At 42.8% G+C, this 27,881-nt stretch overlaps 1 protein-coding gene across 1 annotated transcript; it reads left to right on the top strand.

Moving 5' to 3' along the window:
* The first annotated feature begins 686 nt into the window (after positions 1-686).
* Positions 687-26,837, top strand: CST7 (cystatin F). Its single transcript, XM_089669832.1, has 4 exons — positions 687-823; positions 12,963-13,123; positions 13,216-13,332; positions 25,076-26,837. Exons 1-4 carry the CDS (start codon positions 754-756, stop codon positions 25,196-25,198), a joined length of 471 nt encoding a protein of 156 aa, XP_089525958.1. The 5' UTR covers positions 687-753; the 3' UTR covers positions 25,199-26,837.
* The last annotated feature ends 1,044 nt before the right edge of the window (positions 26,838-27,881 follow it).

Raw genomic sequence — 27,881 nt, 5'->3', positions numbered from 1 at the left:
GATATGTGGAGGTGCCATTAGAAATTATGATACTGCCACATGCCTGCAAGGGGGCAGCACATTTTTGTGCATTGCAGGAAAATGCTCAATTTTGTGTGCACTCTTGCAACACACTGATGTGATAGAAGCCTTAAGGATGTATGTAGAAAATAAAATCATATGCTATTACAAAAGCTTTTTGTGCATATAATTGAGAAAGCCTAACATTATCTATTCTTAAAAATGTTCCCTCCCTCCAACCTATCCTGTCTAGCCTGTATAAAAAGATCTACTGTATATACTTATCTTTTTTTAAATTTTTTTTTCCTCTGGTTCAATAATGCGATCCCACTGCTCCAGCTTCCCTGTGTCAGAGAGCCAACAGCTGAGCCATGGGAGCTTATTAGTGATGTTGTGGCTCTCTGAAATCCCAGCTGCCATTGAGTGCTGAGCTGATGTTGCAGGATCATGTGAGCGGACCAGAGCAGAATTAAAATAGGTAAGTATACAGATCATTTTTAAGAATAGTTAGATTTAGGATTTTCTTCCACTTTAATGTAAGTGTATTGATGAGTAATATACATTCTATGACTGTGTGAAAGTGTGGTCTTTAGCAATGCACTGACTGCCAGCAACAGGAAGAGTGCAGTAAAAACCAAAAAAATCAGTAACCAAGAAGTTCACACTCACAGCTAGCTCTTCTTCCTGTAAAACATTTATCAGGTCTGATCACTGCTAAATTTTCACCATTATCTTCTCTTTGAACGCGACGACATGTCTGCTCTGCTGGGTTTGGTCATCTTGTTAATGTTAGATGCAAGAATTCAAGCTGGGACCAATGTTGGTAGGCATATAAATAATTTCTACTCATTTTTGTTTTCTCTAATGTTGCAGATTATGTGCATAAAATGGTTCGCATGCGGAGATATGTCCATTCTGGGGGTGCATTCTCAGTTTCATGCTTATTATATTTACATAACAGTTGTTTCTACTGGTTATGACATTAGTGCCATGTAAGTTACATAAATTACATTTAAGGGAAGATACACAGAACATCTATTTAAAGGGGTTAAACATGGCATTAGCAGAGACAGAAACCAGCCTAGCTGATTAATACTGCACAATATATCTGTGTTGCCTCTACTTTCTGAATATTTTTCTTTAAAGCTGACACCTAGGCAGATATACAGTAAATACACAAAGTAATGCAGCTATGTGTTCATTAACACATCATTAAATTTTTGTTTTAATGCAAGCAGTTTACGTACCTGAATGCTACTATCAGCCCTTTAGCATTTTTTTTTGCAGAACACAGACTGGAAAAGAGAAAAGCAGAACAAGCTTTATCAGTTGATGCCCTGACAAGGAGCATGCTAATAGGAGGAAAAGCAGAGTGACAGAGAGATAAGCTCATTACTGTGCTGTTTATCTTTCACAGCATGAGGGCTTACTCATGACAGCCTGGGCTGAGAGGAAGTGGGTTGATTATAGATATGATTCAATGCATATGTATTCGGTATAATTAAAACATGTTGGGCCTCCAATATGTACTGCTGTTCTGATCCATCCCCTTCCAATGTTCCCCAAGGACTACTCCTCTTCTCAACCCCCACTGCACCACATATCATATGTTTCCTCACCTTCCACTGTCCTCCCAGCCTCTTTTCTCTTCTGCCTCCAGTGTTTCCCTTGTACTGTACTAACCCCCCCTCCTTCAGAGTCCCCCCAGCACTGTTCTCCTCTGCCCCAAGCACCTCACCTCACTCTTCAGTGTTCTCCCCCAACACTTCTCTTCTTTTCTCCCTCCATCTTCTCCCTGTACAGTACCTCACCTTCCCTTCACTGTCCCCCTGGCACTGCCCCTCTTTTCTGTCTCCAGGCCCAACCTATACTGTATCTCACCTCTCCCTCCAGTTCCCCCAGCACTACCTCCAGCATGCCTATCCCTCTTCCTTTCCTTGAACTGTGCCCTACTTCTCCCTTCAGTGTTTCCTCTGCACTGTACCTCATCTCTCATGTCAATGTATCCCACACCTCTCCTCTCTTCTGCCTCCAGTTTTCTCTCTGTGCCACACTTTGTACTCCACCTGCCTCTTCAATGTCCCCCCAGCATTGCTCTTCTACTCTGCCTCCAGCTCCTCCTTGTACTTTGCATCACCTTTAAGTCCATTGTTTCCCCAGTGAGCTGCTCCTCTTTTGTCTCCAGTGTATTTCCACGGTACCAGTGGTACCATGCCTCACCCCCCTCTCCAGTGTCACCATCAGCACTGCTTCTCTCTTCTGTCTCCAGCACCCTCTTGAACTATAACACACCTCCTCTTCCCCTGTCCTCCCAACACTTCTAGTCTCTTTTGCCTTGTTTACTCTGTACAGCCTCCCACTAATGTCTCCAGTGTTTCCACTGTTCTGTACCTCAACGTCCCCTCCAGTGTTTCCCTTGTACTTTACCCCACCAACCCCTCCAGTGACCCTGACACTGTTTCACTGGTTTGAACCGCATCCAATCTGCATGACATGTGAAATAACATTGCTTCCTATGGTGCCTGTTCACATATGTCTAGTATACTGGCAGTGTGGATTCAGTGCAGATTGAAAAGTCCTGTACGATTTCTGAGCATTGCTCACTGGTTCAGGTGCAGATTACAGGCTATTGGCTTCTATAGGAACCATTTCTAAACTGCACATGTCACCAGTTGTGAACAGGATAAAATCCTAACCTTTCCTGAACCTGATGTAAACCTGATCTGAACCACTGAAAAACTACTGTATCAATTAGCTGTGAAACCTGAGCTTCAATCCGCACCGCACATATGAGAATCAGCAATCACTCCTCTGTCTCCAGTGTTCCCCCGGTACCATACCCCACCTCCCTCTCCAGTGATCCCAGCACTGCTTTTTTCTTCTCTCTTTAGACCGTGGTCACACTGGATGCGAATTGGCATGCGATTTGCATGCCATGCGACTAACAAATTGCATGTCAAATCGCAGCCTATTGTCCACAATTAGAGCGGTCATATCGGTGCGGTTCCGACTTGGTCAGAGCCACACCGATTTCAAAAGTAGTACATGCACTACTTTTGGTGAAATTTGCATAGACATCTGTATCATATATCTTACAAATCGCACCTGAAATTAGCATGTTCTCCGACTTTGAAATCGTGCAACTTCACTATAATTCGCACGATTTCAAAGTAGGGTTTGATGTGGCCGGGTGCTAGTGTTCCTCCTGTACTGTGCCTCAGTTGCAGAAGACGAAAAAAACGGTTTATTTCTGACACTTAATTATAGTTGTTAGTAATGCTATGGTGTAGCAAAATGTGGTTTCCTTTTGTGGTGAAGGGTCTTCTATTGATATATGCTATTTGCAGCAATCAAGTAGATCAGTTGATTTTATGTGCAGGCAGATCAGAGATGCAATGGGTGTGTTGTCGGTTTACTGGATATTTCTTTAGGAGACAAAGCAAAGGTCATTTTTTTAAATTATTACCAACAGAAGTGTAATAATAACATTCAATTTGCCTTATGGGTGAATTTTGTACATTGAGTTTTTTGTGTAAGCAATTTCCTTTAGCAGAAGCATGGTGTATTTTTATTGAGGCCTTAGTTTGTGGAATTATTGTAGTGTGTACCTTAAATAGATTTTTTTATGTGGCTTGCACATTATAACAGCATTGCATTTCCATGCATTTGTTATTGCAATAAAGGATAACTGTACTTTCAGATTGCTGTCTTATACTCACTTGTCCATACTCTTGACAGGCTGACACCATGTAGTTCCCTGGGAGTCACATAGCCATTGCTATGATCTCTCTCACTTCTTTCTTTTGCGCATGCGTGGGAAACATCTTATTCATTTCTATGGCAAGATCTTCTATCTTGCATCGCAACAATAGATGATATCCATAGAAACAAGGAAAAAAACTGAGGATAGTGACCAGTGACCTTTCTACATTTTCACAGATAAAGTTTATTAACAATAATATTACATTTACAATGAATGAAAAGTGAATACACCCACGCATAATCCTGGGGAGGAAATGGCATCTGACAGCATTCCATTACCAGCGGTAAGGAACTCCATACTGGATCTCCACTATATAAATACAACAGATCCCCTGAGCAACAAAGGTTGCTATGGCAGCATGTTTCAGGGGGCTTCAGCATGTTTCAGGGGGCTTCTATCTATTTATATATATATATATATATATATATATATATATATATATATATGTACAGTTGCAAGAAAAAGTATGTGAACCCCTTGGTATTACGTGGAGTTTTGCATGAATTGGGCATAAAATGTGCTCTAAACGTCATCTAAGTCACAACAATACAAGAACACAGTCTGCTGAACATAATACTACACAAACATTAGATGTTGCCATGGTTTAATTGCACATAACATGTAAACATTCACAGTGCAGGGAGGAAAAAGTATGTGAGGCCCTAGCTTAATGACTTATCCCAGAGCTAATTGGAGCCAGGAGTGAGCCAACCTTGACTCCAATCAGTGTGATGATATTGGATGTGTTGCTGACAGCTGTCCTGCCCTTAAAAAACACACACCTGTTTTGGGTTTACTGGTTTCAAGAAGCACTGTCGGATGTGAACCATGCCTCGCAGAAAAGAGCTCTCAGAAGACCTACGATCAAGAATTGTTGACTTGCATGAAGCTGGAAAGGGTTACAAAAGTATCTCCAAAAGCCTTGATGTTCATGTGTCCACGGTAAGAGAGACTGTCTACAAATGGAGAAAGTTTAGCACTGTTGCTACTCTCCGTAGGCGTGGTCGTCCTGTAAAAATGACTGCAAGAGCACAGCGCAGAATGCTGCATGAGGTAAAGAAGAATCCCAGAGTGTCAGCTAAAGACCTACAGAAATCTCTGGCACATGCTAACATTATTGTTGACACATCTACAATAAGGAAAACATTAAACAAGAATGGAGTACATGGGAGGACACCACGGAGGAAGCCATTGCTGTCCAAAAAGAATATTGCAGCACGTTTGAAGTTTGCAAAAGAGCACCTGGATGTTCCACAGCACTACTGGCAAAATATACTGTGGACAGATGAAACCAAGATTGAGTTGTTTGGGAAGAACACACAACACTATGTGTGGAGAAAAAAAGGCACAGCACACCAACATCAAAACCTCATCCCTACTGTAAAACATGGCGGAGGGAGCATCATGGTTTGGGGCTGCTTTGCTGCCTCAGGGCCTGGACAGATTGTTGTCATTGATTGGAAAATTAATTCCAGAGTTTATCAAGACATTTTGCAGGAAAAAGTACGACCATCTGTCCGCCAACTGAAGCTCTGCAGAGGATGGGTGATGCAACAGGACAATGACCCAAAGCATACAAGTAATTCAACAAAACAATGGCTGCAACAGCACAGAATACGCCTTCTGGAGTAGCCCAGTCAGAGTCCTGACCTCAACCCCATTGAAATGCTGTGGCATTACCTTAAGAGAGCAATTCACACCAGACATCCCAAGAATATTGCTACACTGAAACAGTTTTGTGAAGAGGAGTGGTCCACAATTACTCCAGATCGTTGTGCAGGTCTGATCTGCAACTACAGGAAACGTTTGGTTGAGGTTATTGCTGCCAAAGGAGGGTCAACCAGTTATTAAGTCCAAAGGTTCACATACTTTTCCTCCCTGCACTGTGAATGTTTACATGTTATGTGCAATTAAACCATGGCAACATCTAATGTTTGTGTAGTATTATGTTCAGCAGACTGTGTTCTTGTATTGTTGTGACTTAGATGACGTTCAGAGCACATTTTATGCCCAATTCATGCAAAACTCCACGTAATCCCAAGGGGTTCACATACGTTTTCTTGCAACTGTGTATATATATATATATATATATATATATAGTGACAGTAGGCAGGTAAAAATCACCTGGTTGCGTCCAGTATGGCAGGTACATTTGTCCGAGATTCAGGCTCTATGTGGATTTGTTCCACTAGGGGGAAGTGCTGAGCCCTTCAGCAGTGAGGTAATGAGTCCAGCTGAAGCAAGTGGGCTCATTAGGGCCTTTATAAAACTTCCCAGCCTGCGAAGGGAGTTGCTCCATCCTGGAACCAGTTCTGTGCCTGAGTAGACTGGGGAGCGGCATATCTGTCTGTGCAGTGAGACAAACGCCTGTGTGGCTTTCCTCTAAATAACAGGGAGATAGGGACTGGGTGCAGCACAAGGCTGGAGATAGGGACTGGGTGCACCTAGTCAATAGCGAGGGAAGCTGTGTGTATAGTAAGTGGCCAAGTTGGCAAGGATTTATTTTCATGTTTCTTTTTGTTTTGATGTTTTTCCTCTTGTAAATAGTGTAAATAAACCGCAACTTTATTTTATCACCTAAACCGTTGTTTTGCTGTGCCTGTTTTGTATTGTGAACTCGTCCAGGGAGTCACACACACCTGCTGCCGAGCTAACCCCGTTACAATATATATATATCTCAATGAACACAAAAACAATTTCCAAAATTTTGACAACACTGAGTTTTAAAGAACATTTGTTTAGCTCTTTACATGAAAGTAAGGTTAATAATATAACATACACCATACCAGTGCCATGCTTCCCTTAAAAGACAATCAAATGTGTACTTCAAAAAATCATATGAACAATCCAAAAAATTCCACAATAGTGCAGTCCAACAAAAAGTCCTATTAATACATTATATCGCCAAAGGTATTGGGACACCCCTCCAAATCATTGGATTCAGGAGTTACAATCAATTCCATGGCCATTGGTGTATAAAATCAAGCACCTGGCATGCAGAGTGCTTCTACAAACATTTGTGAAAGAATGGGTCACTCTCAGGAGCTTAGTGAGTTAAAGCGTGGTGCCAAGATAGGTTGCCACCTGTGTAATAAGTCCATCCGTTAAATTTCCTTACTACTAAATATTCCACGGTCAACTGTTAGTGGTATTATAACAAAGTGGAAGCAACTAGGAACAAAAGTAACTCCATGGTAAATGACAGAGAGGGGTCAGCACATGCTGAAATGCACAGTGCGCAGAAGTCACCAACTGTCTGTAGAGTCAATAGCTAAAGACCTACAAACTTTGTGTGGCCTTCAGATTAGCACAACAACAGTGTGTAGAGAGCTTCATGAAAAGGGTTTCCATGGCTGAGCAGCTGCATCCAAGCCTTACATCACCAAGTGCAATGCAAAGCATCGGATGCAGTAACGTAAAGCACGCTGCCACTGGACTTTAGAGCAGTGGAGACATGTACTGTAGGGTGTCCAATCACGCTTCTATGCCTGGCAATCCGATGGACATGTCTGGGTTTGGTAGTTGCCAAGAGAATGGTACTTGCCTGACTGCATTGTGACATGTTTGGTGGAGGGGGGATTATGGTGTGGGGTTGTTTTTCAGGGGTTGAGCTTGGCCCCTTAGTTTCAGTAAAGGGAACTCTTAAGGCATCAGCATTCCAAGACATTTGAACATTTTCCTGCTCCCAGCTTTCTGGGAACAGTTTGGGGATGGCCCCTTCCTGTTCCAACATGACTCCGCACCAGTGCACAACACATGGTCCATAAAGACATGGATAAGCGAGTTTAGGGTGGAGGAACATTACTAGCCTTGAAGCTATTTGTGATTATAATGTAGAAATTAAACATTTTATTTTATACAAAAATGTTTTGATAATTTCCCTTTTATTTTAGTCTATCAAGATCTCAATTGCTTTTGTATGTTTTTTTTATATTAGAAAAACAAATGCCCAAAATAATCTGTTGTTTCTGTCCACACTTGGAACACATGCTGTGTCTGTGCCCCTCTTCCCTAAACCTCAACCATTAACAGAAAAAATGCTGAGGAAGAAACTTGGTGTTCAAAAAGCTGTTTTTTGGTTTTTTTTAATGCTCACTTGTGTTTGACAGAACCCATTAAAAGTAAGCTTCCACTTTATATACTGTGGTGACTGCAAAGCCTTTAATTCTGGAGTCATCGGGGATAAATCGACAATATCAAACTACTTTACAGCAAATGATGTGGTTACTACAGAATGCAAAGACTGAAGAAATTGTACTTGTCAATGTCTCATTCACTTGTCTGTGAGAGACAGTGGTTACTGACCTGTAGACTTTTAATTTCTCCTCCAGCTAATTTTAATTTGTATTACTGCCATTAGCAAAAGAAGCATTAGGGTGCCCAGTGACTGTGGGCAAGGACCAATTATTTTAGTCTTCTGCAAGAAGACACTGCATTACATACCAGTATTGCTTGTGAAATCATTTTATTTTCTTTGCAAGTGTAGTGCTAACATCTTGAGGGCTGCTGAGTTTTTGGGTCCCTCTAAGCTCTGCACAGTCAGGTAACACGCATTTTCCACACTTTCATCCACAGTCAGTAAACAGCTCGTGAGCTTTTTTGTTGTTGTTTAATTAGGAGTTAACAACTCAGATAGGGTCTAGGGGTATATGGCATGCCCAATGGAACTGTAACAACTCGGAGGACAACTTCTTAGACACGAAAAGGCAAAAATCGTCATACAGTCTTTGCAAGGAGCACTTGGTCTCCTTAAATGAACCTCCTCAGACCCCAAATAAAAATCTCCTCATCCATCTGGCTGTCTTGGCAATGTCCCTGAGCAAGGGATTTTGAGACATACAAATTAAGTAGTCCCAGGAAGAACTAGCTTGGTATGGCACCTGACCGTCATCTCCCTTCTTTGACCCAGGGGGTGTAAAAGTACTCATACTGTCCTGTTCCTGTAGCTTAATGGTTGAAGCTACTTTTAGGCCTTACACTGGGCTGGCTCCTTTCCTGTTGATAGGCTGTCCCTCCCCAGTAGACTGTGGGACAGTGGAGGTCCTTCTGCCTAGCTTCAGCCTGCAGGCAGACCCCCTCCTCTGGGGCCCTCTGCCAGGCTTCACATCAGCAGCACTTCCGCAACTCCATCTTCCACCCGACTCTCCTGCTGACCAGGCTCTCTACAGGCTTGTCTGCAATAATAATAAAGAGATGAAGCAGCAACATAAAAACATAAACAATCAGAAACCTCATATCAGAGGAGAAAAAATTTTAAAAAAGAGAAAGTAAACAGATGGCTTCCAATTTCACAATAAAAATACAATCTTGTAGAAGCAACACATTCTAAGTCTGCAGTTTCCTTTGGAAACATAACTTGTGTAAGCACATATGTTAGCAAGGTACTATGCAGCAGCACATAGAGAGCAAAAAAAAAGTTTCTCTCCTACTTAAGGGCTGACCTAGCCACCATGCCAGGCCTCCTGCCTGGAGATTGGCCAGATTCCCCTAAGTATGAAGATTAGCCCGTCCTCACCCCCACCCACTGCTTCTAGAAATTTTGTTTCTAGAGCAATGGGAGGTATCAGAGAACTGACCTGCAGAGCCCTTACGCTTTATCCTGAAGTAACTTCGCTGACTCAAACCCAGGCTTCTAGTAAGCCTCTAACTAAACACAAAAAAACCTATGTACACTGGAGGGTGTTACACACATACTCCATTTGATTCTAGTGATATTACATACGACTTTAAGTCCAAGGAGAGCTGTGTGACAAAATCTTGAATTTCTTTACAAGAAATAGGATCACAATGAGGGATCCTGTCCCATGGATTGAGTGACATTCTATACAGGGATAAAGCTGTATTTCTGATATAATTGGTTGTTTTTTGAAACCCCAGTTTTGGCATTGCTGTTCAGAATATAGGGGCATTTCACTAAGCTGAGGTTGTTTTAGAAGTGTTTGTTATCTCATCTTATAATTTTCTCATCAAAACATTTAGTTGATATTTTATAATCTTGCCTATGTCTGCAATATAGTTTTCCTAAAATATTTATTGTAAGCTATCTCACTAAAGAGATTTCCCTTTTGGCTCCTTTCACATCGGTGGACTCCGCCAAGCAGATTCACCTGGTCAGCGGAGGGTCTGTCTGCTGATCTCCGCTGAGCAAGCGGATGACAGGTCCTTGTCTACTCCACTACTGCAGAGTGGACATTTACACAACCCCCTATCCTCTGTGGGCAGTCAGATGTAAATGGACCACCTGCCCGTTCACATCCGAATGTCATCTGATCCGCTAAGCAGATGGGGAGTATATCCCCATCCATCTGTTTTTAGCAGCTCAGTTGAAGGAGGGTGTAAATGGACACATGTCCATTTTCATGTGCCGCTCCATAGAGAACAATGGATGGTCCAGTCGGGTCCGCTTGAACATTTCTGACCCTGGGATACAACAGTAAGTGAGAGGACATTTTTGGAAAGTGAAAGTGGAAAGTTCTGATGACATTTGTCATCAGAATTGGCATGCCCTTTTGGAAGATATTCCCTCTATTTTTGTTCTGGTGACAACTGTATTTTATTCTCACTAATAAGGCTACAAAATACTCTGACATTTCCCGACTCTATCCATATGTAGGATTGCCTTACCCTTAGGCATGGTGGAGGACCCCCTGCTGGCTTGGAGGGCAAGCATTTCAAACCTCGTGTATGGAAAGGAAACTTTATTTACATAAAATCAGATGAAAAGCCAAACTAACCGTATGGAAACTTTCAGGAGATACTTTAGCATTAGTTTTCCTTAAACAGGAATATCAATTGCATTGTTCAGAATATTCATAGGCCCTGATTCATCAAATGCCAGTAAACTCAATAGTGTTCCTTCTGTAGAAATCCCTGCACTGCATGCTAATTGACACTTGATTTAAAAGAGAAGTGCGGGATTTAATACAAATTAACTTTCATACACAACTAGGTGGATGCAGCATTGATCCAATGCTGCATCTGTCCCCTGCCACCTCTACACCAAGATCTGAGTGATCAAGGACAACTGACTGCTCAGTTCTCGTGTCTGCAGTGAGCAGAGAGCAGTGACTGTGAGTCGACGCTTTGTGCCCTGTCCCTGCAGTCAGCGGTGTTATTTTGGTTTTGTGCTGCCCTAGACAAGACTAAAATCAGGCACTCCCCGCATCTAAATTTGTCCCACCCCTTTCTGTTTAAGATACACTCCTTCATCTGTAAACTTCACCCCTTCTTTAGGCTCCACCTCTTCCTATTAAAGCTCCACCTCTTATTTTATTTCATTATCAGTGTCATTTGGAGGAATAGTGCCCCATCATTGGTATCAGTGGAAGAATAGTGCCCCATCACTGGTGTCAGTGGGAGGAATAGTGCCCCATCACTGGTGTCAGTGGGAGGAATAGTGCCCCATCACTAGTGTCAGTGGGAGGAATAGTGCCTCATCACTGGTGTCAATGGGAGGAATAGTGCCCCATCATTGGTGTCAGTGGGAGGAATAGTGCCCCATCATTGATGTCAGTGAGAGGAATAGTGCCCCATCATTGGTGTCAGTGGGAGGAATAGTGCCCCATCATTGGTGTCAGTAAGAGGAATAGTGCCCAAATCATTGGTGTCAATGGGAGGAATAGCGCCCCATCATTGGTGTAAGTAAGAGGAATAGTGCCCAAATCATTGGTGTCAATGGGAGGAATAGTGCCCCATCATTGGTGTCAATGGGAGGAATAGTGCCCCATCATTGGTGTCAGTGGGAGGAACAGTGCCCAATCATTGGTGTCAGTGGGAGGAATCATGCCCCATCATTGGTGTCAGTGGGAGGAATAGTGCCCAATCATTGGTGTCAGTGGGAGGAATAGTGCCCAATCATAGTCAGTGAATGGGGCACTATTCCTCCCACACTGACACTAATGATGGGGCACTATTACTCCCACTGACACCAATGATGCTTACATTGCTGACCCCTCCTCCAACCAGGGCTCCCTCCCTCTCCCATCCACAGCCAGCACACCTGGCTACAGTAGCATCATCTGCTCTGCCCAGATCCCCGCCGCACGAGACAGACACTTACCTTACCGATCTGCTGTCTTCCTTCTCTGGCTGCTCTCCTCCTCTTCACCATCTCCCTCACTGCGATCAGCTTCATCGATCCTTGTGCTGCCGCTCGGCTCCTCCTCTCTGCCTGTGTGCTTTCCCTAAGCTACAGGTCCTGTGGTCGATCACTGGAAAGGAGGAGGAGCTTGCAGAGGGAGGGACAGGCTGCCATAGGCTACCCAGTGATCAAAGGGGTGTGGCCAGATGAGAGGGGCGGCATGTCATCTCGCCCATATCGCGATCCAGGATCATCCACCAGGGAGATGAAGACAGGTAAGACACATAACAGCAGCCCCTGTCCTAAGTGTCCGTTCCATAGGAAAGGGGAGGGTGGCGCTGCCACGCTGACCCCCTGAAAAGTGCCACCCTAGGCAAGCGCCTTGGTTGCCTTGCTGCAAATGCGCCCTGGACTGCAGTACTCACTGGAGCGCCAGACTGTAGAACGCCCAGGGGAGGCTGGATCAGTCTTCCAGCAGGATGCTGAGAAGCTGAGCAAGCTGCCGGACTAGCATATGGGCTGATCCTGACATTGTCAAGATCCCTGCAGAGCCTGGACCAGCTCTATGACGTCAGCTGATAGCAAACTTTAGCCTGCTGTTGGCCAAATCAGGGTCACAGGAGTGCAAAACTAAGAGCACTCCTGTGACCCACAGGAGAAGTATGGTCAAAATAACTTTGTCCATACTTCTCCTTTAAAGAAAGGTTTGCATGTACTACTGAACTATATTTACAAATCTTACTTTAGTAATTTCCCAGGTTACCATTCATTTTAACCAAGCTCTGGGCTCAAAATGCACAACTGGTCAGTACTCATTGTGCATCCTAATATGTGTCCCCAACCTACCAATCATTCCCCCACCCTGAGACACCTGCCTGGGCTGCATTGCAAAATATTGAAGTATATAAGTAGTAATACTTCAGTTGTCCTGATCTTTACATATTGATCTAAGGGTTAAGTATGAATTTACATGTCATGTTTTGTTATCTCCTTCCACCAAAATAAAAATATTGATATTGACAACATTTACAACCCATTTAAAATAAAATCACAACCACTACCTATGTGCTCAATTGTATTACTGCTTTGTCACCATCCAGTATATTGTTTTTGTTATAGACATGCTCCCCACTACATTGGACCCTGGGTTTCCTAAAAATGCCAGCACGAATGACCCAGAAGTCAAGAAAGCAGCAAGGATAACTGTGTATGCATACAACAACATGTCCAATGATGCTTTCCTATTTAAAGATCTGGAGATAGAGAAAGCTATGATACAGGTGAGAAAACTGGATTGTTACTTTAGTGAGGTGTAAGACTGAATAAATATGTAATCAGAAAACAAAGTCAATATATGCTTTTTATTCTGTAGGTTGTGAAAGGTATAAAATACACACTGAAGATTAAACTAGCAAGGACAGTTTGTTACAAGAGCATGAAGGATGTTTTGGATGAGTGTGACTTCCAATCAAGAAAACCATTGAAACAGGTATGCTATTATCCTTTAGATGGGTATATAAATCAGAGACGTGAAATGGCTCATTAAGGTAATGATTGGCATAACAATATTTTTTTATCTATCTGTATTGGGCCTTCTTCTCACTGACCACAAATGTAAGGAGCATTGTTCCTACCAAGAACCAATGTAAGGAGCATTCTTCCCGCTGATCACCACTGTAAGAGGCATTTTTCCAATTAACCACCATTGTAATGGGGCACTTCATTTACTATCAGTGTAATGGGGCCCTTCTTTCACTGACCATAACTGTAAAAGGGCCCATCTCCCACTGACCACCAATGTTTGGTGGTCCTTCTCCCATTGACCACCAATCCACAGGATTCCTTTTCTACTGGCTGTTAATGTAAGGGGACACTTCACTCAGTACCAAGCTAAGGATCTCTTTTCCACTGAAGGGAGCATTTTCCCAGTGACCACCAATGAAACAATACAATTTTCTGCCCTCCTGCTAGCCAAATTTACTATTTAAATACATTGTTACTGCTAAAAAATATTCTGTCATAAACTGTGATTGTCAAATAGTTAAGTATGCCAAATTCTTTAGTCCTTTAATAATTATTATGTCAACTTGCTATTGATGCTAATTCCGTGACAGCAGCGGTGACAGAAGAAAGTGCCAGTTCACATACACTATATTGCCAAAAGTATTGGGCGGCCCTCCAAATCATTGCATTCAGGTGTTCTAATCACCTCCATGGCCACAGATGTATAAAATCAAGCATCTAGACATGCAGACTGCTTCTACAAACAGTTTTGAAAGAATGGGTCTCTCTCAGGAGCTCAATGAATTCAAGCGTTGTACTGTGATAGGTTACCACCTGTGCAATAAGTCCATCCATGAAATTTCCTTACTACTATATATTCCACGGTCAACTGTTAGTGGTATTATAACAAAGTGGAAGCAACTGGGGACAAAAGTAACTCCATGGTAAATGACAGAGCGGGGTCAGTGCATTCTGAAACGCACAGTGCGCAGAAGTCGCCAACTGTCTGCAGAGTCAATAGTTAAAGACCTCCAAACTTCGTGTGGCCTTCAGATTAGCACAACAGTGCGTAGAGAGCTTCATGGAATGGGTTTCCATGGCCGAGCAGCTGCATCCAAGCCTTACATCACCAAGTGCAATGGAAAGCGTTGGATGCAGTGGTGTGAAGCACACCGCCAATGGACTTTAGAGTAGTGGAGACTGTCTTGAGTGAAGAATCATGCTTCTCTGTCTGGAAATCTGATGGATGTGTCTGAGTTTGGCGACTGCCAGGAGAACAGTTGCTTAAGTGCATTGTTGCAAGTGTAAAGTTTGGTGGAGGGGGTTTATGGTGTGGGGTTGTTTTTGTGCTTTGCCCCTTAGTTCCAGTGAAGGCAACTCTTAAAGCATCAGCATACAAGACATTTTGCACAATTTCATGCTCCCAACTTTGTGAGAGCAATTTGTGGATGGCTTCTTCCTGTTCCCACATGACTGAGCACCAAGTGCACATAGCAAGGTCCATAAAGACATGGATGAGTTAGTTTTGGGTGGAGGAACTTGACTGGCCTGCACAGAGTCCTGACCTCAATCAGATAGAACACCTTTGGGATGAATTAGAGTGGAGACTGTGAGCCAGGCCTTCTCGTCCGACATCAATGCCTGACCTCACAAATGCGCTTCTGAAAAAGACATACTCCTAAACCTTGTGGACAGCCTTCCTAGAACAGTCGAAGCTGTTATGGCTGCAAAGGCTGGGCCAACTCAGTATTGAACCCTACAGATTAAGACTGGGATGCCCTTAAAATTCATGTTCGTGTAAAGACAGGCATCCCAATACTTCTGGCAATATACTGTAGTGCAGGGCTTGAAACTTCCACTCGCCTGCTCGCCAATAGCGAGTGGAAATTATGGTGGGGGCGGGTGTGTCCCCCAGGGCCGTCTTGCTGAGCAGGTTCGGAGCTCAGGCCAGATCTGTCATTGGCACTGGGAGGTGTCAGACTGCTCAATAGCTGATCGCAGTGAAAGCAAAGCAAGGAGTGTGTGCTGTGCTCTCTGCCTCCCCCTAGAGTGCAGTACCCATATCTGTGAGTGAACAACGAAGTACTGCAACTTTTTATGGGGGGGGGGTGTACGTGTACATGTGTGTATCTGTACATGTGTCTGTGTGTATGTACATGTATGTGTGTGTGTGTACATGTCTGTGTGTGTGCATGTATGTGTGTATGTACGTACATGTGTCTGTGTACATGTGTCTGTGTATGTATGTACATGTGTCTGTGTATGTACATGTGTCTTTGCAAGTGTATTTCTGTGTATGTACATGTCTGTGTGTGTGTGTACAGGTGTCTCTGTTTGTGTTTGTTGGTGGCGAGTAACTCTAAGGCCTGGCTAGTAGCTCAGGACTTGAAATTTTAAGCCCTGCTGTAGTGTATATATACGGATTGGATGCGGTTTGAACCGCATCCAATACGCATGACATGTGAAATAACATTGTTTTCTATGGTGCCTGTTCACATATGTCCGGTGCTTCAATCTGCAACCCACATGTGTGAATCAGCTAAAAGGCGAGCTGTTGACTGTCAGTATCACCCCCCTCCTCCTGTCAGTGGAGCGATGTGGTGTACTCAGCGGAGGAAAGAGCAGACTTTGTCTCTACAGATTGGCCTCACTCAAGTCTTCTCACCACCTTCTCTTATACACATACATGGCCTCTGAGAACTGGGACCCAGCCCGCCGCCACCCATTCTGATTCTTCCCCTCCTCCCTCAATGGCCAAAGTGGTGGGCCAATAGGCTGCCAAGGGAGGAGAGGATCTTGGGACATGTAGTCCCAGAAAACAGGGAGCCTGTGGGATTTTATGGGGCATGGACTACAGCCCCCAGCAGGTTCCAGCAACAGAAAGAGAGAACCATTGAGCCTAGGAAGAAGAAGGGGAAAGATGTAAGCTGCCAACGAAGAAAGGAAAGAGAACCATGGTGCTACGGCTACAGGGGATAAAGTGAGGAGATAGAGGGAGACCAAGCCCCCCCCATCTGCTGGTGTGCGGGTATCGCTGTCTTAGCAGAGGCCCTTCCATCCAGCAAACTCCATCACCGAGTGCAGATCTACAGCCACAGGCTCCTCATCAGCAGACATCGCTGAGTCCCTGGGTCATCAGGTTGCCAATCGGCATGCTTAATTGCGCTGCAGCCCTTCAAGAGCCTGTTCCAGGACACACTTCCTCCAAGAGCCTTGATATCTTCAAGATTGGTGAGCAGACTGAGGTCCACCTTACTCTTTATATTCAAATATTATTTATTGAAAGGTTTTTGAAACATACAGAAAAGATGAACAGGTAAATGAGAATATCAAGTTCACTTAGGAAATCGTAGTACATACAAATATAGATATGGGTGAAGGGTCCCCACCAATAGGCCGGGGATATTATATAGTCCAGGTGTTACATGAGAGGTATGCTCGGTGTCGAGTGAACTTTCTCAAAGTAACTAGGTTTTAATTAAGGAGAAGATAGGAATTGGAAAAAAGGGGGGGGGGACAGAAGGGGGCGGCACAAAAGAATACTCGTTTTGTTATGTATATGTAAGATCAGATCAAAATAGTAATCATTTTACAGAGCAGTTTGGGTGTTTTAACCATCGAGACCATTGAGCTGTAAATTTGTGGGAAGATGAGTTGTGGGAGGCTATTCTTCTTTCCATTTCACATTGCAGATTTAAGTCTTGAAAGAGGCGAGACAGGAGGGGAGTAGTATTAGAGCGCCAAAGTCTGGTAATGTTGATTTTTGCAGCTGCTAGAGTATGTAGAATAATGGTCCGTGAATTTACGGGGAATTTATCTATGCCAATATGCAGGAGGGCTAAAGCGGGGTTTGGAGTAATTGACGTATTCGTAATTGAAGATAATATGTGAAAAACTTTGTTCCAGTAAGACTTAATTGACTTACAGTTCCAAAGTATATGGAAAAGTGAGCCGGTCTCTCCGAAATGTCTCCAGCAAGCTTGCGAGTGTTGTGGGTAAAATAATGATAGTTTAGTAGGGGTCATATACCATTCGTGTAGGATTTTTAAATACGTTTCCCAGTGGGAGGAACATTTCGAAGCTTTGTAAGTGATGCTAAATGTTTTTTCCCATAAATTAGGGGAAAAGGATTGATGTAATTTTTTCTCCCAGTTGGTTAAGGAAGATGTGTACGTTGTAAATTGCTTTTCAATTAGAAGGGTGTAGAATGCGGAAATTCCTTTCCTTGGGTAGGTGGTTCTATGAAAGAAATGATTGACCGGTGCAGGGATTTCCAAGGTAAGTGGGATTTTAGTTTTACAGAGCGCATGGGCTATGCAGATATAGGTAAATTGTTCGTTGTCCGGAAGGTGGAATTTATTTTGGGTGACGTAAAAGGAATCTAGTGTATCAGAGGTGTATATGTCTTGAATATGGAGTATGCCAAGGGCCGTCCATGTTTTTAAGTTTAAATTGGGAATGAGGTGGAGAAGAGATGTTAGTGGGGTGAGAATTTGGACATTGTGGTTCCCCGCTTTGTTATATTCAATAAAGTCATACCAGGCTGTTAAGGAGGCCTTGATACATGGATGTTTGTGGTTTGTTTGAGTATAAGCGGTGCGGGGTAGGAACAACGTGTCTGTTTAGACGTGTGGGTGGTACAAAGATGTTTCCATTGTGGTCCATATTTTCTCAGGGGAAGGGTGCCACCAGAAGAAGAGCTGGTCCAGTAGGACAGCTTGGTAGTAGGATTTCACGTGTGGAAGGCCTGCTCCCCCTCTGGAGGTAGGGCGTATTAGTAGATTCGTAGTGCATCTAGGCTTTTTTAAGTTCCATAAGAATTTATTTAGAATCGCCTGGAGTTTGGTGAAAAAAGAATAGGGGACTGGGATAGGTAGTGTTCGAAAGACGTAAAGTATTTTAGGAAGTATACACATTTTTAGGGTCGCTATTCTACCTAACGTCGATAGGGTAGAAGTGCGAAGGCTTTTGAGATCTTGTGGGATAGATTCGAGGAGCGGTCTGTAATTAACTGTGTAGAGTTGGCTAGTGTTAGCAGTGAGTTTAATTCCCAAATATGGGATGCTGTAGTTTTCCCAAGTAAAGGGGAACTGTTTAGAGAGTAATTCTTGGGTTATAGGTGGTGTGAATAGATTTAATATTGATGATTTAGGTTCATTAAGTTTATAGTATGAAACCGCAGAATAATCACTAATATGTGTACGTATCATCTGAAGAGATTTATATGGATTCGTGACTATCAGTATGATGTCATCTGCGAAGAGACTAATTTTGTGTTCCGTAGATTGGTAATCAACTCCTGTGAACTTTGGGTCGTTTCTGAGCTTGGTTGCTAGTGGTTCTATTAGTAAGGCAAAGATTAAGGGGGATAAGGGGCACCCTTGTCTGGTTCCATTGGATATGGAGAAGGGTTGTGAGAGTGTGCCGTTAGTTAAGACTCTGGCAGATGGGTGGGAGTAAAGGGCGAGAATCGCCGATAGTATCCAACCAGTAAGGCCAAATTTTTGTAGTGTGTCATGAATTGCCAGTGAATCCTGTCGAAAGCCTTTTCCGCATCTAGTGACAAAAGGAGAGAGGGACGTCTATCAGTTTCTAGGTGGTGCAGAAGAGATATTATTCGTTTGGTAGCATCAGGGGCCTGTCTACCGGGTATAAAACCAACTTGATCTGGGTGTATCAGTTTAGGCAGATAAGGGAGCAGTCTTTGGGCAATTAATTTGGCGTATATTTTAATGTCTGTGTTGATTAACGAGATCGGCCTGTAATTTTGAGTGAGTTGCGGGTCCTTACCCGGTTTCAGGATAGTGGTAATTATTGACTGCAACATGTCAGAAGGGAATTTACCGTTAGATGCAGCGTGATTATAAAGGGCAGATAAGTGCGGCGTAAGGTCGGGTGCAAATGTTTTGTAGAATTCATTAGTGAATCCATCATTTCCTGGCGATTTGTTTAAGGGTAAAGTAGAAATAATTTTTTCAATTTCTGCAAATGAGAATGGCGCAGATAGAGATTCAAGTTGTGAGGGGGTGATATGGGCGAGATTGGAGTTATGCAGGAAACTTTCAATGGTGGAGGTCGTGGGTTGAGTGGTATTAAGGTCGTCTTTTATATTATAGAGCTTTTGATAGTATGTTGCGAAAGCATTGGCTATATCTTGCGGGTTCGTAAGAGGTGAGCGCGTGGTTGGGTGTTGTAGCATAGAAATTTTGGTCTTAAGTCGTTTTTGTTTAATGGTCTTAGCAAGAAGAGAACTTGCTTTATTTCCTAATGCATAAAATTTAGTCTTCGTTTTTTGAAGATTGGTATCGTATGAGTGGAGTAAAAGGTTGCGCAGTTTGTTTCTTTCTTGGGTTAGGGTCGCAGAAGTGGAGGAGTTGGGGTTAATTTTGTTGAGTTCTTCATTAAGTTTAATGGAAGTTAAGAGTTGGTCAATTTGTTGGGAGCGCTGTTTTTTTATACGTGAGTTTAATTGTATGAGGATACCTCTCATGTAGGCCTTATATGTTTGCCAGAGTGTGGTGATTGAGATGTCCGGAGTGGTGTTGGTATCAAAAAATAGATTGTGAGCTGCTGAAATATGCTTCTGGTTATCCGGGAATTTTAGGAGTGACGAATTAAGTCTCCAGATCGGCGGAAGTGCCGAGCGTCTATCATCATCTAAGGATAAGCTGATTGGAGCATGATCTGACCAAGAAATTATGCCAATGTTCGATGAGGTCGCTTGTTGCAGTGTCCATTTATCGGTGATAAACATATCTATCCTTGAGTAGGAAAGGTGTGCAGGGGAGTAGTAAGTGTAATCTCTCTCGGAGCCATGGTGGCATCTCCAAATGTCATATAAGTCGTGGTCATGTAGAAATTGATTGAAGGAGTATTTAGTAGGATGTTTCTTAGAAGAAGAATCAACCAGTGGGTTGCTCATAACGTTGAGATCTCCGCCAATTATGAGTCTGCCTTGTTTCTGGGAAGAGATAGTTTTGTAGAGTTTCCGATAAAATTGTAATTGGTTGGTGTTCGGGACATAGACATTTACCAGTGTGTGAGGTATGTCATTAATCTGACAGATAAGGATGTGAAAACGTCCAAGTGGGTCAACTGTTTGTGAAATAATGCGGAAAGGGAGGGAATCGCTAACGGCTGTGATGACTCCATTTTTCTTCTTGGGGTTGGTTGACATAAATACTTGTGAGAAGTGGTGAAGGTGTAGCTTGGGTACTTTTTCAGTAGCAAAATGGGTTTCCTGTATGAAGAAAATGTCAGCTTGAGATTTCCGGGATTCTTTAAGGAGTAGTGATCTCTTAAAAGGGGAGTTTAGGCCTCTGACGTTGAGAGATGTTATATTAATCATTTGTAAGCATTTATGCGTTGAAAGTATAGCGTCGGGATGTTGTTTAGGAAGATCAAGATTCGGTAATTTCCCAGGAATGAGAGTTTGTAGTATACTTGCGATAACAGTATGACTCGAATAGCGGCTATGGAACTGTGGTTCCCTGTAGATTCTAAGAATGCGAGTGTAGAAGTAAGGAAGAGTAGTCGATGGTGCCGTAGAAAAGGGGAAGTGGAGACAAACAAGGTAATAAAAATAGTTCTGCAGAAAAAGCAGGTAGGCCAAGTAGCCAACATCGCTACTTTAGAATTGGGGGTTATAGATGGGCTGTGACCACGGAGAGGGTCATGCCAAACAAAAATATGTAGAACAGTCATTTTCAAATGAGGGCCGATCGCCAGACATTTGGACATTAATCATAGGCCCCTTAGGGGGTAGGACAGGTGTCTGCATCTGGAATGTGTCATGTGATCGCTCAGGTTGCTTCCATGTGTTGGACAGAATTAGGAGTATTATCCTGTGTATCTGTAGGAAGAATGTTCCAGGTTTTAAGCAGATCAATGCCTGTTTCCAGGTTTTGGACTGTGAATATTCTGCCTTGTCGCCGCACTATTAGTTTGGTTGGGAAACCCCATTGGTATGGTATACCATGATTCCTTAGGGCCTTGGTGATGGGAATCATTTTTTTCCTATTGAGGAGCATGGCTTTGGACAGGTCCGCATATAGGCGGAGATTTGCGTGAGATGGTGGGAGAGGAGGCATGCTTCTGACCGCTTGCATTATTCTTTCCTTAACATGGTAGAAATGCACTCTGATTAGTACATCTCTGGGGATTGAAGCTGATAAAAATGCTGGCTTGGGTAACCTGTGGGCTCGGTCAATCGCGAGCTCTATGTCCGGGAGCGATGGGAGGAGTAGTTTGATGTATTGTTGTATGAATGGAAGTAGATTCTCGCTCGTTACTGATTCAGGGATCCCTCTAATTTTAATGTTGTTGCGTCGCGAGCGATCTTCCAAGTCAGCTAATTTTAAGTTAATTTGTTCGATGTCAGACGAGTGATCCGCATGTGCGTCAATCAAATCGTTGTGGGCCGTTATTATGTCACCCAAGCTGTTTTCAATATGGCCTATTCTGCGTTCTTGGAGCTGTACTGCGTTAGAGATTTGGTTTATAGATGTAAATATGTCGTTTTGGAGGGATTGGCGCAAGGACGTCAGCATGTTCCTCATTGTCACCTCTGTGAGCGGTTGGTCGGTGGCAGGGAATGCCCCTATGTCAGGGAGGTCTATAGTAGGGGATGGAGGCAGGCAATTTATGGCTTGATAGGGAGAGTCCTGGTCCTGGTCCAGACGGGGTCTGGATTTTGCAGGGCTGCTAGTCGTAGGGGACAAGGGGGGTGACAACTCACCAGGGTCCCCTGGATATAGCGATGCCTGAAGCCTCGGGTCCCTGTGCTGGGCTCTGCAGTCCTCCTCCTCCTCGTGTCTGCTGTCTCCTCTCCTATTGCTGCTGCGGGCGCCATCTTGGATTCCCAGGGCAGGGAAGAAACGAGTGAGTTTCCCGGGGTTATCCGGGGCTCTCCTCCTGCGGGGCATGGCTGCTGAAGTGCGGGCAGGTGTCCGGAAGATCATGGGGTGATTTATTACCCCCGGAGCCGGTGAGTGCCGGTTTACTGCTGGCGGGTGGACGGAGCGGGTCTCAATACGCTTCCATCGCGTAGCCGGCCGCGCATGCGCCCCCCACCTTACTCTTTAATACTCCACTCTTCATGCAGACACCATTATCCCCCCTAATCCACCTAAAGGCCCGTTGCTGGGAACTACCTTGTCTACTCTATTCACTTTGCTGGTTGCCATTGCACCGTAATACCTTCATAGCTAGCTGAAGACCACAGACACCCTTACCTCAAGGACTCCTCCACTCAAAGGATTTAACCTGCAAAGTCTGTCACTGGTTAATCCTTTTTCTTCCTAGTGTAGTGACTGTTTATCTTAAAGGGGAACTCTTACCCAGGTTTCACATATAGTGCTTTGTCATTTGTTTGTTTGGCTGTGGCATCAGGGCTTAGAGGAAGCTGACTGATGACAGATCTTTCCTTCCTCGTCTTGCTCCTGGGATCATAGGTCCATCTAGGATCCGTTGGCCCTATAGTCAGGTCCATTGTTACGGTCATTTATTGCATATCTTTGCAACTCTGTTTAATGCTAAACCCTACAATTTGGCGAGTACCCACAGTTTACAATTTTCAGCACCTGTTGACTTTATTATCTTTTGTAAAATATTATGCTGCAAAGCTATTCCTTTTGGTGTTGTTAGCACTTGTGTTTGCAGATATCTCATTTACCAGGTGTGTAAGAGGGACTGAGGCTGTTCTTGGAGTTGGGGCATAGAACAGGGAACCCAAAATTACCAAGCAGCACCTTCGGGGGTAGCGCTACACTAATATAGTAATATATAAGTAAGATATAGTAATTATTAATTGGAGTTCCCTGAGATCTGAAAAGGTTCCTCCCTGGTGAACAGGATGAAAATGGCTGTTAGATTTTATGGGGAGTATTTATAAAAAAACTTTGCAGAACTACTTGTCCTGTTAAACTGATGTACATTTGTTCTGTGTGAATGGGGGCAATTGTGTGAAATAGGACATTGTTCTTTTCATTTTTTGCACACCTGACATTATGATATAAAGAAGAGTATTAGTCTAAATTAGCTGTAGCATTGTCCTGCTGTGATCCTTCCCTGTGATATAGCGCTCCACCAAGCATACTACACTTCCATATTTAGAAATTCCATACAAAGATGCACTAAAGAGATTAAGATTTGATAAATGCACCAGTTGTCTTCTTGGTCATTGGTTTTCTCCCTGCATCCTCTGGCCACATGCACCCTACTATTGGCCCATCACTGTGATGGACAGCTCAATAACCCAATGTTAACATGTAAAAGGAAGGAGGGACAGAACCAAAGCCTGTGGCCTGGAAAGTGGTCAGTATTTGTGGGTTTTAAAATATTCACCACATTTTATTTCCATAAAGGACAGGATTGGATTAATTGTTTGCAACCTACTATGAAAAGTACCAGATGTACTTTGTCTCCATTAGTACTGTGTTTGGCAATTTTAGGTATCACTACTTACTTTGTTCTGCAATCAGCATTATTCCTCAGTGTTATGAACTATATACATATACAACCCTATATCCTTCCTCAATAAGGTCCACCAACATATTATAATAAGAGTTGGTGGCTGGTTGGGGTCCCGAACCTTTTTCAGAAGATGATCAGCAGTTTTTGCATTGTTCTTAACCACTCCAATACTGGGCACTTTCAGCCCCTTCCTATCCAGGCCAAATTTCAGCACTGTTGCAGTTTTACATTGGCGCTTCCCACTGGTACCATCTCTAGCAGAATGGGTTGTGGAAATGGACTCCATCATGCATCTCCAACACCTGGTTGCTGCAGAATATGATAAATTGGACCAATATTCTTTTACTTAGGCTGCTTGGATGGTGTTCCATCAATCCAAGATTGATTTCCTAATATTGCTCTTTCTACAGTTTAGTTGTGACAGGAGTGGGAAGAGATCAGTACTCCCCCATTCCCTACTTACACCCCCCTCCAACCCCTTCACTTTTTTTCTCTTTTATTTCCGTCTTCTCTTGTTCACCTATTTTCAATTTATCAATGTGCCGACACACCTACCAACATTCTTTTCTAGCTGTTATATTAACAGTATTGGAGACCTCTATCCCTTTCCTTTTTCTATTCTCAACTATGTATTATCAACTATGTTGTATTTGCATTTCATGTTTTGTTATAAGACAATGTACTGATACAACACAATACTGTAATACTGGTTTGTTTTAGAACATCATCCACAAAGTTTGGATTGTTCACTGAATTTATTGTGTGGTATACCTTTTGTTTTGGTTTTATTTATTTTTTTACAAAATTCAAATTTGATTAGATTGAACGCCCAAAAAATATGCATTTGATTCAAAGGATGGTAAATGGATTATACCGTAATATCTTTTTGGGTCATTATGGGTTTGCTTAAAATAATGTACAGCCAAAATATATTCTCTCAGTCTGTTCTGAAGGGGAGATTCCCCTTCACTTCCTTTATCAGGCACACAACAGAAAGTAAACGCAAATCTCTTGAAACAGGAAATCTGTTCTTAGTTGTCATTGGAAATAGTGAAGCCCCTGCATTTTGTATCACCTTTTTGTTTCAGCGACAATAATTTTCAGTCCAATAGAGATAGTGAATCTCCACGGGTACACAGCAGTAAAAGTCTAGCAGAGGTTTTAACCTTCCCTACTACATCAAAAAACTAAAATTAAAAGTGTTGCCTAGAAATAATACACTTTAATCTTTCATTAAATTTTCTTTCTCTGTTTAGATTTTCACATGCTACTCAGAAGTGTGGAAGATTAGCTGGCAGCATATTGAAAAAGTATCCATCCTGGAATGTTCACAAGATGCAACTTCTCTCAGACCTCCAAACTACAGACCTTTTCCTTAGAGTTTTTCTGTCCGTTTTGATAACATAACCAAAGAAATGTTTAGTGTACATGTGTTAAAATTTCATTAATGGGTTTAAGTTAAGTGATAATTCTCTTCGTCATATAAAGTATACTGTATATACGGTACATACAAATGAATCAGCATGGCAAAAGCTTGTGTTCACTACAATTCAGTTTCTGGGTTAGGAACTTGTGCAGGAATTAGAACACATTGGGGTGGATTTATTAGGGGCTAATAGACTGTGCACTTTGCAAATGTAGTTGCTCCAGAGACTAGTAAATGAGATGAAGCTGGAGGAACTGCATTTGCAGAATACACACTATACAGCATATGCCTTTAGTAAACCCACCCTATTGTTTTTAGCACAGATCCATGAGCATGCAGTCCAGATCTTGATGATTCTGACAATAGCCAGTCAATGGGGGTGGCGCAAGACAGTTTAAAGAGCATACATTGGCCTTTGCATTTTGTATTAAAGTTTATAACATTTTTGTACCTAGTGTGGCACACAGGCCTGTTGTCAAATGCACATCCAAATAATAAACACAAATACTCTTGCACTTGGAGGTGAACTTGATGTAGCTGTGGATCCGTAATGGAGATCCTGGATGTTGCAAGCCTTGCTGCCCTCAGAGGACTGGGGGAGTCCAAACCACTAGATACAAAGAAAACAGAGGGTGCACCGGCCTGGTGCATTACCTAAATAACATTTATTGATAAAAGTAGCAGTTAGTGATATACTCACAAACAACAATGGTAAAAAGGCTCATCATACAGAACAGCAAGGTCCAGTCCACCTGATGTGGTAACCCCCACAGGAACACAGGACCTCCAACAGTCTAACGCATTTCGTGGACTTGCCCCTTTTTCAGAGCCTCAGAGCTTCAATAAATGTTATTTAGGTAATGCACTAGGCCGGTGCGCCCTCTGTTTGTTTTCTTCATGTCAAATGCACATGTTGCCAGTAGAATCAAATACACCAAATATTTTGTATATATACACATATAGCATGTGGACACTGCAAAAAGTAAAAATGACTCAGTAATTACACAAGATACACTCCCAAAGCAACTAGGCAGAGTTCAATTTAGTATTTGGTTGAGGATTAGTTCCAGTTTAGTTGCTTTGAGTTTTACACATATTCATTTGCCTTACTTTATAGGCCTGATTGCAAAATGTCAGTGAGCCTTAGATTCCTGGGTTGGGGTTGGAGTCCAGGAGAGAAGGCTAATGGTGGCTTGCTTCATTCACGGTAGATGACAATACATTACAATACATGGGGAAAAACAATGATAGTACAGAACCCTGGTCTGCCCTCCCCTGCCCCTACACACATCTTCTCTCATCTTTACTCCAGGCTTTCAACAACATGCAGCATATCTTTTTGCTCTGGCTATTGAGTGTGCCCATTGGCAGAAGAATGTGCTGTATGCTGGATTTTCTGGAGGCTATGAGCCAAAACTGGATTATTCCCCGCTATGCCTTTTTGATAAAGTACTTTTTGTTATGTATTAACTTTCCTAAATGAAATGTTGGCAAAGAAAAATATATATTGTATCTGTGAACTCTATGACTGCATTGCTTCAACTAACAAGGTTATTCTGACATTTTATTAAAGTGGAACCTTAGTCAGAAAATTAAGTCTTGCCAGATCACTTAATGCTGGCCCCATTGCAGGTATAACTACTGTATGCAGAACATTAAATATAAGAGCCTATACAGTTTAAAATCCAGCAATACCCCTCCAGTCTCATCCTGCTCTGCACATGCTCAGTTGTTCTCTATTTTTAAGGACTGTGCCTAAAACCAGAACCACTAGAGGCCAATCTGCTGACAGCCTAAAGATTTACTGCTACTCAGGGCTCTGTAAGGGCATTCTCCCTGTGGGAGGGGCAAAACGCATCGATGCACTTCCGGTCTGCCGTCCTGTGTCAATTCCGGTGAGTGGAACGCACACCGAGTAGTGGTGAGTTCCAAGCGGCCATCTTTGATGTTTGTTGGAGCTACATTCTGTCATCCTCTGCAGAAAGGCTGTGAGGTTTCTGAATATGACTGTGGATGCTATGGGAATTATGTTAGCCAGTGGAGGCAATACATTAATGCTTTTACTTATGTCTTGAACTGTGAGTGGCCTGGTATTATTACTAGTACTGCACGGGGTATTAGCAGTATTACGCTATATTTTTTTCTCTCGTGCACTGCTGTGGAGCTGGTTTGGAAGGAAAAATCAGGAGTGAGTGGAAGGAGAATCTCAAGCCCTATATAGTGGAAAGGAGTCTTGGAGGCTGTAGAGGGGGTTTAGGATCCCTAAAATCCTAAAAGGTGTATTACTCAACATCATCTGGTGAGTGCGGTTGATGTTGGTTTCACACTGGTGGATGGTGGAAGCACATTTTTTTTTTTTTAGGAGAAGGACTTCTTTATTAGTTTTTTATACACTAAAGTATTTGGGAAAAAGGACTTTTCATTTATATATTTTTTTGGACACTTTATCATTACTTTTTATTATTTTTTGTTTGCATATTTTTTATGATTTTCAATTTATTATTCACTGTCTCTGTGATAGCCTGGAGGCAGATTTGGCATATTTAGGTCTGGGGTCTGCCTGGACCAGTAAGTCCCTCAGGGACCTTCCATGTTTATGAACCAACAATGGTGGGTTCTTCAAACCTTTCACCAGA

This window comes from Staurois parvus, unplaced genomic scaffold (assembly GCF_062004578.1).
Source record: "Staurois parvus isolate SC_StPar_1 unplaced genomic scaffold, SC_StPar_1.0 ptg000081l, whole genome shotgun sequence".
Taxonomy (NCBI): domain Eukaryota; kingdom Metazoa; phylum Chordata; class Amphibia; order Anura; family Ranidae; genus Staurois; species Staurois parvus.
Note: the sequence above shows the minus strand (reverse complement) of the source record. Positions and strands in the feature narration are given on the sequence as shown.

Bases quoted from the DNA above. Each gene is read 5' to 3' on its own strand.
- CST7 (XM_089669832.1), top strand. From the start codon at position 754: ATGTCTGCTCTGCTGGGTTTGGTCATCTTGTTAATGTTAGATGCAAGA. The intron at 824-12,962 runs GTAGGCATATAA...TTTTTGTTATAG, and splicing joins TCAAGCTGGGACCAATGTTG to ACATGCTCCCCACTACATTG. The intron at 13,333-25,075 runs GTATGCTATTAT...TTCTCTGTTTAG, and splicing joins CAAGAAAACCATTGAAACAG to ATTTTCACATGCTACTCAGA.